The 13,383-nt window shown below is 37.5% G+C and overlaps 1 protein-coding gene across 4 annotated transcripts in view; it reads right to left on the bottom strand.

The window, feature by feature from the left end:
• Positions 1–236: 236 nt before the first annotated feature.
• RAB28 (RAB28, member RAS oncogene family) overlaps positions 237–13,383 on the bottom strand; it is a 101,715-nt gene continuing 88,568 nt past the window's right edge. Inside the window, exons 6-8 of one of the 4 annotated variants that reach the window (XM_059066443.2) lie at positions 12,028–12,105; positions 2,990–3,084; positions 782–1,732 (exon numbers count right to left, since the gene is read on the bottom strand). In XM_059066443.2, coding sequence (XP_058922426.1) covers positions 2,995–3,084; positions 12,028–12,105 — 168 coding nt within the window. In that variant the 3' untranslated portion in view covers positions 782–1,732; positions 2,990–2,994. Of the gene's footprint in view, positions 338–781; positions 1,733–2,989; positions 3,085–12,027; positions 12,687–13,383 lie in introns of those variants that run through there. The other 3 variants (XM_067036379.1, XM_059066442.2, XM_067036380.1) reach the window with 3 other exon arrangements.

Here is a 13,383-nt window from a genome sequence, read left to right as displayed (position 1 = left end):
ATCCCACATGCCGTGGAGCGGCTGAGCCCATGAGCCATGGCCGCTGAGCCTGAGCGTCCGGAGCCTGTGCTCCGCAGCAGGAGAGGCCACAGCAGTGAGAGGCCCGCGTACAGAAAAAAAAAAAAAAAAAAAAAAAAAAAAGCTCATGGTCTATGAACAATAACACACAAGGACACAAATAACTGTGATCCAAGGCTGGAAGGTGTAATGGCCATCCAAGAGGTGCTCACGTGGAATTTGCAGCTGTGGAGACAGGAGTGGTTTTGCAGAGGAGTAGCATTCATCCCGTTTCGATGTGGCCAATACGGAGCACCTGTATGCCAGCCAGGCACTGTGCCTGCACACAAAAAATGCAACACAACCGTTACCAAGACAGAGAGAGCCCCGCCCTCATGGTGTCTAAAGGCTGACTGACAGAAGGCAGACATCTGGAGAGGGGGAACGAATTCCAGGCAGAGGGACCTGTGCAGCAAAGACACGAAGACAGAGCATCAGGAAGCATCAGTCACGCAGGAGTGAGCCGTGGCTCCACTGGCACAAAGGCCGGCAGTACACAGAAACGCAGCATGAGAAAAGGTAGGCGGGTAGCATGCAGCTGATATGGAGCTCCTGAAATGCCAGGCTATGGGGTCTGGATTCTAACTAGTCCAACAAATACCCTAACAACTCTAAGTGACTGAATGTTTATTAAACTTCACACGATCGCTGATTTGTATCCAAAAACACTTTGTTTTTCTGTAACTAAAGGGAAGATGGCTGAAAGAAAATTCTCCCCCCAAAGTAATTTAAATAAATTTATTTGCAGGAGAAAAACATCTGAACATCAGGTACAGTCTGATCCACAATGATCCAACAATAGTCATAATTCATTCTGGAAGTACTCTTACACAGCTGGCAGGAGAAAGTCCACATGGAGCATCAGCTGAATGTTTATCAGAATTCACGAAGCCATCTAACCTGAGTATTAACACAACACGTAATGATCATGATACAATAATAAAAATACAATATCCAATACTCACTACTTTGTGAGCTACAGCTAAAATATAAAGAATTTAGGCTCTGTTTTAAAAAATGAGAAAAAAATAGTTCTATTATAGCTTTATTTCAAGCATTTTCAGTTAGATACAGCTTTATATATTTTCACTCACAATAGACAGCAAAAGAATGCCTTCTTAAGTATCTGTAGATAAAATATATTACTCGTTTAAATGTTTGCACTCTGAAGCATACTTTGCCAGGTATGAGTTCAGATAAGAGTATGAAACTGTGCTGTGGCAAAATCCTGGCTGATGATCAAGACTTAGATAGTTTTCATATTTGCTTAAAACAACTTACATCAGGGAAAAAAGAAGTGAGGACATAAAGAGAACCAACATTATTCTTTTTCAATGAGGCAGTCTAATTCCAGAGAACGGGCTTTCCATTTTGAATTCAAAGTGTGTGGTCCCAAAGTTGAATTCTTTCCAGTCCAAGGAGCTGCCTGCGGCTGAGGCAACAGGCAATGATGAAGCGAGTTGAGAGGAAAGCGTTAACTGAACTACAGAGATGGTCACTGATAAAACAAGTTCCTACAGGTCCTCGAGCCCACACAGAGGCGAAGGGCAGCCAGAACTATCAATACAGAAGAAAAATGCGCTCACTGAACTGCACACACAGAGCTTCTAGGAGGGTTAACAGTTCTTGACATAGGTTCCTGGTTGTAGTTTACAATATCTGCCTTCACCACCCTCTGTCATAAAAGAAAACAAAGTTATTATCAGGACATCAGAACATTTAGAAAGAGCTCCTTAAAGTATATTTTTATTTTCTGAACTTTGGTGAACTTCTGATGATAGACATCATAAATGAAGCAGGAGCTGATATTAAAAGAACCAGCCAGGACCAACTAAGGTCAAACTGGGATATATTTTGGTGGAGGGTGAAGGAGTAGCGGGGCAGGGGTAATTCTGTTAAGGATTTAATAGCATTTCTTTTACTGAGTCTTCTCTGGTTTTATGACAATAATAACTTGAGGTTACCACAAGTCTGATAAAAAATTGGCAAATCAATTTGAAAAATTAAGCCCTGGTTATAATTTAAAGCAAAGGAATTAAAATTAATCATTTATATATCTTAATTCATAGATAAGACCTCACCATTTCAAAGAATATCATTATTTATTAATATTTCCATAAATCATTATATCCAGTCATAACTTTTTAAAGAATGTTTATCAATTTGTGAGTTAGTGAAAAGAGATTTAAATGTCAAAGAGAAGTTACATATAAAGAAGAAATGTTTTAAGCAACCCAATTTTTAAAAATATTCCCCCAAATCCCTAACTTACTTCCAAATAGCTCACTATTGGTTATGAATAATGACTCTAACAAAATATAGAATAATGAGAAAGTTAGAAAATTACCTCATATTCATGTTTTTAAAATAATTTAAACCAAAAGACACTTTTAATTCTTCCTTCCTTCCAACACACACTTCAAGGAATATCTTAAACAATCAATTTAGCAATATGCCCTAACATTCATCTCCAAGTAATTATTTAAAGTAAAACAAATCCTTTACTGTTTTCAACTCTTACTAACTCTGTACACACAAGCAGACAAAGAAGGGTAACTCAAGGCAAATTTTAAAAATACTCTTTCAGTGACCAGGCTATTTCAGGAAAAAATGGTAAGGAATGAATAATGAAATAACTGCCTCAATTCTCCACTTCACTGCACATGTAAATAATACAACCATAAAGACAAATACATTTGAAAGTAACTGAAATATTATTTTAATTTTTTCCCAATTCCTTGTGTAAGTCATAAGTCTCCCAGCAAAGGATCAATTTTTCAAAGTTCTAAACCAGGACTTATGCAATATTAATTCCCAATAATGTACAATAATCATTTGAACTTCTCTATTCATAAAGAATAAAGAACAAGACAGCATTCACTAGTTCTCCCCAGCCTCCTCCCCCAAATTGCAACAGTTTATCAATTAATACCTGCACTACTGTACTGAACAGATTCTACTCTGAGCAGAGTTGGTATGTTGATTATCTTCTTCCGGGTACTTCACTATTTCTGCCCTGACAATATGCTGTCAATTCCGTACAACATAAACAAGATGCAGAAGAAAGAGGAAAAAAAGAAAGAAAAAATGGAAAGTTTGTTCAATGACTGAAAATAGAAGGGAACAAACACCAAAGTAAAAAAAGAAATACACACATAAATTTAAACATGTCACAAAAGAAATAGCAAAATATATGCATATAAAAGTAAAGAAAATGAACAAAGATCCAAGAAACATTATTCTCTACAATTAATTTAATTACTGAAATAGACATATCTACTGAACCTCTCACAGAAGCTGTGGGTTCTATTTTTGATATCACAATTACACATAACATATAATGCCCAATATTTCAGAGGGCAACTAAGAATTGGGGGCTTTTCTATGCTAAAGTGCAGCCAAGGTACCAATTCAATTTCTTTTTACAAACATAACTGAGGATCTACTATGTGTCAGTTGCTCTACACTAGGAACAAACGATGAATTACACAGGATTTGTTCATAAGTTGCTATGGACCTAATGGGAAGAGAATATGTACACAGCTAATTGTCATACCAGATAAGTGCTTTACTAGTGGACTTAAAAATATGTTGTGGGAAAACTCTAGAAACAATAAATGCTGGAGAGGGTGTGGAGAAAAGGGTACACTCTTGCACTGTTGGTGGGAATGTAAAATGATACAGCCACTATGGAGAACAGTATGGAGGTTCCTTAAAAAACTTCAAATAGAACTACCATATGACCCAGCAATCCCACTACTGGGCATATACCCTGAGAAAACCGTAATTCAAAAAGAGTCATGTACCAAAATGTTTACTGCAGCTCTATTTACGATAGCCAGGACATGGAAGCAACCTAAGTGTCCATCAACAGATGAATGGATAAGGAAGATGTGGCACATATATACAATGGAATATTACTCAGCCATAAAAAGAAATGAAACTGAGTTATTTGTAATGAGGTGGATAGACCTGGAATCTGTCATACAGAGTGAAGTAAGTCAGAAGGATAAAAACAAATACCGTATGCTAACACATATATATGGAATCTAAAAAAAAAAAATGTCATGAAGAGATTAGTGGTAGGATGGGAATAAAACTCAGACCTAATAGAGCATGGACTTGAGGATATGGGGAGGGGGAAGGGTAAGCTGTGACGATGTGAGAGAGTGGCAGGGACATATACACACTACCAAATGTAAATTAGATAGCTAGTGGGAAGCTGCAGCATAGCACAGGGAGTTCACCTCTGTGCTTTGTGATCACCTAGAGGGGTGGGATAGGGAGGGTGGGAGGGAGGGTGACAAAAGAGGGAAGAGTTATGGGAACATATGTATATGTATAACTGATTCACTTTGTTGTAAAAGAGAAACTAACACACTATTGTAAAACAGTTATACTCAAATAAAGATGTTAAAAAAAAAAATATGTTGTGGGAACAAAGAAGAAGGAGTGATTCATTTTCTCTGAAGGTGGGGAGAGGATGCATAAATCAGAGGAAGCTATATGATTTTACAATTTTTACATTTAATAATATTTATTACTTTTCAAAGACTTTCTTTTGAAGCCCATTCCCCCACCCCTCACACAACCCTAACCTCCATGTTTCCAAATTCTATACAGAAATAAATAAGTTCAAAACACACTTTTCTATCATTAAAAAAAAATTCTGACATACAATATTTAAGCACAACAGCTGTTGTTTTCAAATATCTAAGAGTTTCACTAAATAAAGAATCAAAACTAGTTAGGTTTTTTGATTGCTATAACCCTTAAGATGAAAAGACCATATATGACAAATATGATAGAGATAACAAGCTCCCCCAATTTTTTGGACTTGAAACTATCCTCGCTTTTAATGAGTTCAAATATTTTATTTCAGAAATATCTTCCTTCATAATAGCATCTTTTAATTAACACATACAGATAAAAACATGTTAATCAGGTTGCTGCTTGTGATAATGTTTATAAAGATAGGATAAACAACTGAGAGTGAATGAACAGGACACCACGGTATATTAGTCTTGGATGGGCTCTGCTTCAGTTCTCTAGCAGGCAGTATTAACTTCTGGATAAGACTCATGATTTACTAGGCACTCAGCCTGATGCTATCAACAGAAGCATTACCAACTGCCACATGACGTATGAGGCGGGTACATCAGTGAAACGTTGAACACCATCATCTGGCCTCCCCAGAACTAATTGTTTCACACCAAACTATGGGTTACAATAAAGAGAAGGGATTTTCATAATCAGTAAGCAACTCATTAATCCTCCAAAATGATGGTTTAAACCCTATCCTATAAACATAACCAGGTTACTGACCCGTGGTCAAGACATTCTGGTCAAAGTTATTGACTAACATAAATGACTTGGATTTTCACCATTAAGTCTCAGCAAATTAATGAAGAACTAACAAGGCAACATCTTTCTTGGGGGCCTTGGTTGTTTGACATAAAGCTTTGCACAAAGTTCCTGAACTTGGAAGCCAGAACCAAAGCTCTGCATATTCAGAGCTTTGCTTTCTATGAGTAAAAAAAGCATAATTTCCATGTCATAAACTTCATGATAGGTGATTTCACAGTAGTCAGCTTGTTTACAAGTCATTCATCCGACATTTTCAGAGAAAATGTTTCCTACAAAACACCCACCTTTATTTTTGGAGCCACAAAGTACACTCAATTACTCTCTGCTATTAGTCAGTTGAGTGAAAATAATGCAGTGGCCCTAAGAGGAAGGGAGCTGTGTGGTTGAACACCAGCTTAACCCTTGTTTTGTCAAAGAGTTGTGAGCAGATACCAGAAATGGTAGCTCTCCATAAAGGTAAGAAAGAAAGCAACCTAGGAGTTGAGGTAAGGTATAAGCAGTAGAGACTGACTCTTCGGAAGACACTAAAGATAAATTTGGTCAATTCTACAACTGTGTTTTAGTCCAGATAGTAGTAACAAATTTACCTTTGCAAAAGTCATAGTTTATCATGCTCAGGATATGGAGTAAACATACTTTGACAGCTGAAACACCTGTCACTATCACTCATTCAAAGCAAACCACTATTCTAGGTATTGGAAACATTCATATAAATAATACATGATCTCTGTTTTTTGAGACACGTAAGAGTCTAGCATGGAAAACAGATGTGTAAACTATTAAAGAATATTAAATAAATTAAAGAATACTATGACTGATACAAATTCAAAGTGCAAAGATTATAGTTACCATTTTAAGCATGGATATAACATTTTGAAAAGCATGATACTTTACACACAGTGGGAGCTTTTTCTTCTGTATAATGTGCCATTATAGGGTGCCAGTAACACTCACAACTTTGGGCAAGTTACTTCACCTCTTTGGTCTTCACCATCTCCTAATCTATAAAACGCAAGGTTTATCTACATGGTTTTATCCCATCTGGTTTTGAAACTATATGAAAAAATAAATTTTAAAAGTGAATAGAAAAAGAAAAAAATGGAATATGATCTGTAGGTCTTAGCAATATTTTTTGGAACTGTCTCCTCAGGCAAGGGAAGTAAAAGCAAAATAAATAAATGGAACCTAATCAAACTTAAAAGCTTATGCAGAGAAGCACAGGGAGATCAGCTCGGTGCTTTGTGACCACCTAGAGGGGTGGGATAGGGAGGGTGGGAGGGAGATGCAAGAGGGAGGGGATATGCAGATATAGGTATACGTATAACTGATTCACTTTGTTGTACAGCAGAAACTAACACTACATTGTAAAGCAATTATACTCCAATAAAGATGTTAAAAAAAGAAAAAAAAAAAGCTTATGCAGAGAGAAGGAAAGCATCAACAAAAGGCCACATTAAAAAAGCATTAAATAATGAAAAGGCCGCCTAATGAACGGAAGAAAATATTTGCAAATGATATATCTGATAAAGAGTTAATACCCAAAATACAGAAAAAACTCATACAACTCAATATAAAAATAAAGATTTAAAAATGTTCAGAGGACCTGAATAGGCATTTTTCCACACAAAACACACAGATGGCCAAGACACATGAAAATATGCTCAACAATGCTAATCATCAAGAAAATGCAAATCAGAACCTCAATGACATTATCACCTCACACCTGTCAGAATGACTACTTTCAAAAGGACAAGAAATAACAAGTTGGCAAGAATGTGTAAAAAAGAGAACCCTAGTACACTGTTGGTGGGAATGTAAATTGGTGCAGCCACAATGGAAAACACTATGGAGGTTCCCCAAAAAACTAAAAATTGAAATACCATATGATCCAGGAATTCCATTCTTGGGTATCTATCTGTAGAAAATGAAGACACTATTTGAAAAGATATATGCATCCCAATGTTCATAGCAGCATTATTTACAATAACCAAGGTATGGAAGTCATGTAAGTGTGTCCATCAACACATGAATGGATAAAGGAGATGTGCCATACACAAACACACACACATACAGACACAAAACGGAATATTACTCATCCATAAAAAGAATGAAATTTTGCCATCTGCAACAACATGGATGGACTTGGAGGTTATTATGTTTGGTGAAATAAGTCAGATAGAGAAAAACAAATATGTGCTTTCACTTATTTGTGGAATCTAAAAAATAAAACTAACTAATATAACAAAACGGAAACAGACTCACAGATATGGAGAACAAACTAGTGGTTACCAGTGCGGAGAGAGAAGAGGGAAGGGGCAGGATAGGGGAAGGGGACTAAGAGGTACAAACTCCTAGGTATAAAATAAATAAAATACAAGGATGTAATGTACAGCACAGGGAATATAGCCAATATTTTTAAATAACTTTATATGGAGTGTAATCTGTAAAAATATCAAATCACTATGTTGTACACCTGAAACCAATATAATATTTTAAGTCAATTATAATTCAATAAAAAAAGAAAAGAAACTAATGCATACCTAGTTCAAACCAAACAAAGCCATAGTTTATTAACTGGCCAGTGAAAATGTCACTAATTGGGAATTGTAAAAAATGCATCTAGAGCATACTTAACATATTTGTCTGCCTTCATGTATTCTGGGAGTCCTTGAGGACAAGGACTTTAACTTATTCATCTTTGTATCCCAGATTCTAGTGTTATGGCACAAAGTAGACTCTCAAAAAATGTTTGCTGTATTAATATGCTGCATTCCCTTTCTTTTCTCCCTCTTCCCTTCCTTGAAAAGCTTGTAAAGTGTGTTGATAACTCATTTTATATGACTCCCAAACAGGAATAATCTAGGTTAGAATTAAAATAGCAGAATCTCTTTAAATAATCAGTGAGTGGAACTAAGACTAAAACCTTATTATAAATATTTGTCACAAATGAAATTACTATAGCGTCAACTTGCATGTAACTGGTGTATAAAATAATACAAAACACTTTATCACTTTGTGATACTGAATTCCCTCAGGAATTTTTCAAATGACATAAAAACTACAGAAAACAGGTGCATAAGCTCTCTCTCTCTCCCCCTCGCTTTCCTCCCTACTCCCCCACTCTCTATAGATATAAAATCTGAACTTCTTTGGTTTTAACTGAACTTTCAGAAGACATCAAATGGCCAACAGGTAAATGAAAAGATGCTCAATATCACTAATCATCAAATTAAAACTACAATGAGATAGCACTTCACACCTGTTAGAATGGCTGTCATCAAGAATATAAGAGAGAAGTGCTGGTGAGGATGTGGAGAAAAGGAAACCCCTATGCACTATGGGTGGGAATGTAAATTGGTGCAGCCACTGGAAAACAATATGGAGTTTCCTCAAAAAGTTAAGAATAGAACTACCATACCATCCAGCAGTTCCACCTCTGGGTATTTATCCGAAGAAAATGAAACAATAACTCAAAAAGGTATATGCACCCCCATGCTCATTATAGTATTATTTATAATAAACAAAATATGGAAACAACCTAAGTGTCCAATGATAGGTGAATAAAGAAAATGTGGGGTATATATATATATATATGTGTATATATATACATATATATATATACACAATGTAATATTATTCAGCCAGGAGAAAGGAAGACATCCTCTCATTTGTGAAAACATGAAGAGACTTTGAGCATATTGTGTAAAATGAGATGTCAGACAGAAAAGACAAGTACTGTATGATATTACTCATATGTGGAATTTTAAAAAGCCAAACTTGTAAAAACAAAGAATAAAATGGTGGTTTCCAGGAGATGGGGGGGGACAAGAAAGATGCTGTCCTGTCAAATGTTGTGTCAAATACATTTCAATTTAAAAAAAAAACACTGTGCTTAACACAGCATGCAAGTATGTTCTTAGAAACATCTTTTAAAAATAATGAACTTTCAAAAATGTTTCCACTGTGAAATAAATAATTTAACTGGCAAAAGCACCAAATTCATTGATCTCAGGAATGGAGAATGAGGTTTCCCTATACAAAGGATTCTGACAAACACAATAAAGGAGGGCACTAGCAGCTTGAATTCATCTTCAAATGAATGAATTCAAAGTCAACACCAACAAACTGAAGATAGAATTAAACTTCATAGCATAATAAAGAAGATGGGGTACACTAACAAACAAGGTGGGGTGTATAGGGAGGCTGGGGAACTATGTAGTTAACACATCTGATGCTGCTTTAGTTAAAATATGCCTAGATGTTAAGTCAATCTCTAAAGTCCAAACAGTAACTCTTTGGCTCTTGTGACTAAGAGTGAGCTACAAAAATTAATAAAGCTTCCCTAGAACTGTGTCTTTCAAAAGTATCCCAGTTACTCTGTCTCTCTGGAGTTGTCACTGAACCTGAGCACTGCTCTGGGGCTCAAGCGATGTACACTCCCTTCTCAGTGCAGCCTCCTGTGCCACACCAGTACACCTTCTCCTCTTGGGGGTGCTCATCACTGGGTCTCCCCTTTTCTCCATTCCTCAGATGAGAAACCTCAACGTGATCTCAGACTTCTTCTCCCTTTTATCCAGTCATTCCACAAGTCCTTTTGATTCTTCTGTGAAATGTCTCTTACATCCATTCTTTCCCTTCCACCCCAATTCTGGTCCTTATCACATAAGGACAGTAACCCAGTTTCCTTACTTTCAATCTCTTTCACATCCACACACACACACACAAATCCCATTAGATTAATCCGATCTAAAAACTGCTTTCATTTATTTCCCTGCTTAAAATTATTTTCCACTGTCAATACATGAGATAAAACTGATCAACTTGGCATTCATAAATCTCCATAATCTTTTTCTCAAATTCCCTTCACACTCCAACACAAAAGGTCATTTATTTTAACCAAAGTACTCTTCTGTTTCCAAAATACAACATAAGCTTTTCAACTTGTTCATGCCAGCTTCTTTTTCAACTCTCTACTCCAAACTACCCAGTAAATCTTCCCCTAATATGGCAGAATGGAAACATTAGGGGCACTGCTATCAGACAGGCCTGAGTTCAAATCCTGACTCCACCACTGTCTAGCTGTAGATTAGTAGATCAAGTTACTTAAGCTCTCCACAGTCTCAGTTTGCTACCCATAAAATGATGAAGTGCCACCTGCCCCACAGAGTTATTATAAGGGTAAAATGAGATAACACAGTGCCTAGCACATAATATATTAATTTTCTTAACTGAAGGCAGGGACTGCATCTTAAACTCTTTTAAATCTCCTCTGAATCCACCACTAAACCACACTTATAATATATGACCAATAAATCATTTATGATTATTTGATAATCATTCACAGACTATCTAAACAGGGAGAAACATCATTTAGGAAGTGAAGCTAAAAAGCAGAGGAATCACTTGACCTCTGGGGCCTGCCAAGGTCAGTACTATCAAGCAAATCATGGTAATTTCTCTTTCTTGTATCCATCCTCCTAGGCCAAAATGAAGTAGCTATTTTTGTGTCTGGGAGCAATTCATATGGCACAAATATCGGAACACTGTGCCTGGCCACAGTGAGTGCTGAAATGTCTTTTGAATAGTAAGAAATAAAAGTAGCAGATTTCCAGAGTTCCAAATATTTAAAATGAAATTCTACAATGAGTCATATCAGCATAACAATTTTCAATTGATATTTGCTCAAGTTGTTTAAACACACACACACATGCACACACAAAGAGAGACCATGACAGAACTAACTCTAAAAGAATTAAAGAAAACTTTAACGATGGGGAAAGACTGTTATACCTTTTTAGCTTCACAGACCAGGGACAGAGTGGAGGGGATTGAGGGAAAGTGTAATTTATATGTTGCTTCTAAGCAAATCACTTCCAAAGTCTGACTTTAAACTACAGACTCTTGCTCTGATTTTTCATTCAATCAAACATGTGAAGTGGTATGCTATTGTAGTGGTATTTTTAAATGCTTCACTATTGGTATTCATGTTTATTTCTTAGTCTAAGAGAACTGTCTACGAATAATGAAAGAATTCAGAAATCCTCAATAATTAATACCATTATTAAATTAACAATAAAATAACATGAAGAATTAATATCATTACAAGGCAGGACCTTTTAGAGAAGAACAGAGAGCAAGACTTTAGAAAAAATAATGTTTTACCAAAGCAAACATGGAAGATGCCAAATGGGGGTAAATTCTTACTAGTTAAGACTAACCTTTGATAAATATTATAGTTGGGATCTTGTATAAAATATAAAAAGGATATTGTACAGTAATCATGGAAGAACTTTAATAAATAAGTACAAAATAATACAGTCAGTTCCTTAACCCATTAATTTAACCACTGGTGAAATTTTTATTGTATTAATCTCATTTTTCCAACAAAAAAGAAAAAAATGAGGTTTCAATGAGGTTCCATCATTTGGCAAAAATTAACATCCTCCATCTTCTGCAATAAACACTGATTCATACACACAATCTATTTTTAAGGCTTTTAGGGATACGTACATAGAATGCATGAATGTAAAAGGATTCAGGTTGAAAATTAATGTCTTTTAAGAAATAAATTATATTTTAAAATATACAGTTCAATATAATCACCTGTGACTGTTCTATTTCTGCTTTGTTTAACTTGATTCCAAGGATTTCAGCAGCAACTTTCTGAAAACACAGGAAGACCTACATAACAAAAACAGGTTTAAATGATTTAAAACAGGCATGCTTAAGTTACCTTCAAATAAATTGAACTTTCTAAAAAGTGATAAACAGCAAAAACTGCAAAAAATATGATGTACCAGGTTATTCCAAAAATAGCTTTATTTGTCAAATACAGCAACATTTTAAGTGTAATAATTTTTTAAATGATTAAACCGTAATTTGAAAAGCCATACACCTCACTGAACTGGTCTAAATATACATTTATTGGAGAGGTCTGGAGTTGGCAGCGTGAAAACAGCCTGAAGGGGTTAGTGCACCATGGCTAGCCAGGAGGGAGTCTGGGAGAAGTCTGGAGCTGCCGAAGAGGCAAGAGACCTTTTCTTCCCTCTTTGCTTCCTGGTGCGCGAGGAGACGGGATTAAGCGCGCCGCTTAAAGGAGCTCCAGAGACGGGTGTGTAGCTGCCGAAGAGACAGGAGACTTTTTCTTGCCTCTTTGTTTCCTGGTGAGCGAGGAGAGGGGTTTAAGCGCGCCACTTAAAGGAGCTCCAGAGACGGGCGTGGAGATGCCGAAGAGACAGGACACTTTTTCTTGCCTCTGCTTCCTGGGGCGCGAGGAGAGGGGATTAAGCGCACCGCGTAAAGGAGCTCCAGAAACGGGTGCGAGACGCGGCTGTCGGCGCAGGCACCAGAGACGGGTGTGGGACGCTAGGGTTGCTGCTGCCGCCACCAAGAGGCCTGTGTATGAGCACAGGTCACTCTCCACACCTCCCCTCCCAGAAGCCTGTGCAGCCCGCCACTGCCGGGGTCCCGGGATCCAGGGACAGCTTCCCCGGGAGAACGCGCGGCACGCCTTGGGCTGGTGCAGCGGCACGCCTTGGGCTGGTGCAGCGTCACGCTGGCCTCTGCCGCCGCGGGCTCACCCCACATCCATGACCCTCCGTCCCCGCGGCCTGAGTGAGCCAGAGGCCCCAAATCAGCTGCTCCTTTAACCCCGCCCTGTCTGAGTGAAGAGCAGACGCCCTCGGACGACCTACTTGCAGAGGCGGGGCCAAGTCCAAAGCTGAACCCCAGGAGCTGTGTGAACAAAGAGGAGAGGGGGAGGGCTCTCCCAGCCTCCTCAGAGGCAGCGGATTAAAGCTCCACAATCAGCTTAAAGTGCCCTGCATCTGTGGAATACCTGAATAGACAGCGAATCTTCCCAAGTTGAGGAGGTGCTTTGGGAGCAAGATATATTATTTTCCCCTTTTTTTCTTTTTGTGAGTGTGTATGTGTGTGCTGCTGTGTGAGATTTTTGTCTGT

The sequence above is a fragment of the Kogia breviceps genome, chromosome 6 (genome assembly GCF_026419965.1).
Source record: "Kogia breviceps isolate mKogBre1 chromosome 6, mKogBre1 haplotype 1, whole genome shotgun sequence".
NCBI classification, from domain to species: Eukaryota; Metazoa; Chordata; class Mammalia; order Artiodactyla; family Physeteridae; genus Kogia; species Kogia breviceps.
This window is presented reverse-complemented; position numbering and strand designations above follow the sequence as displayed.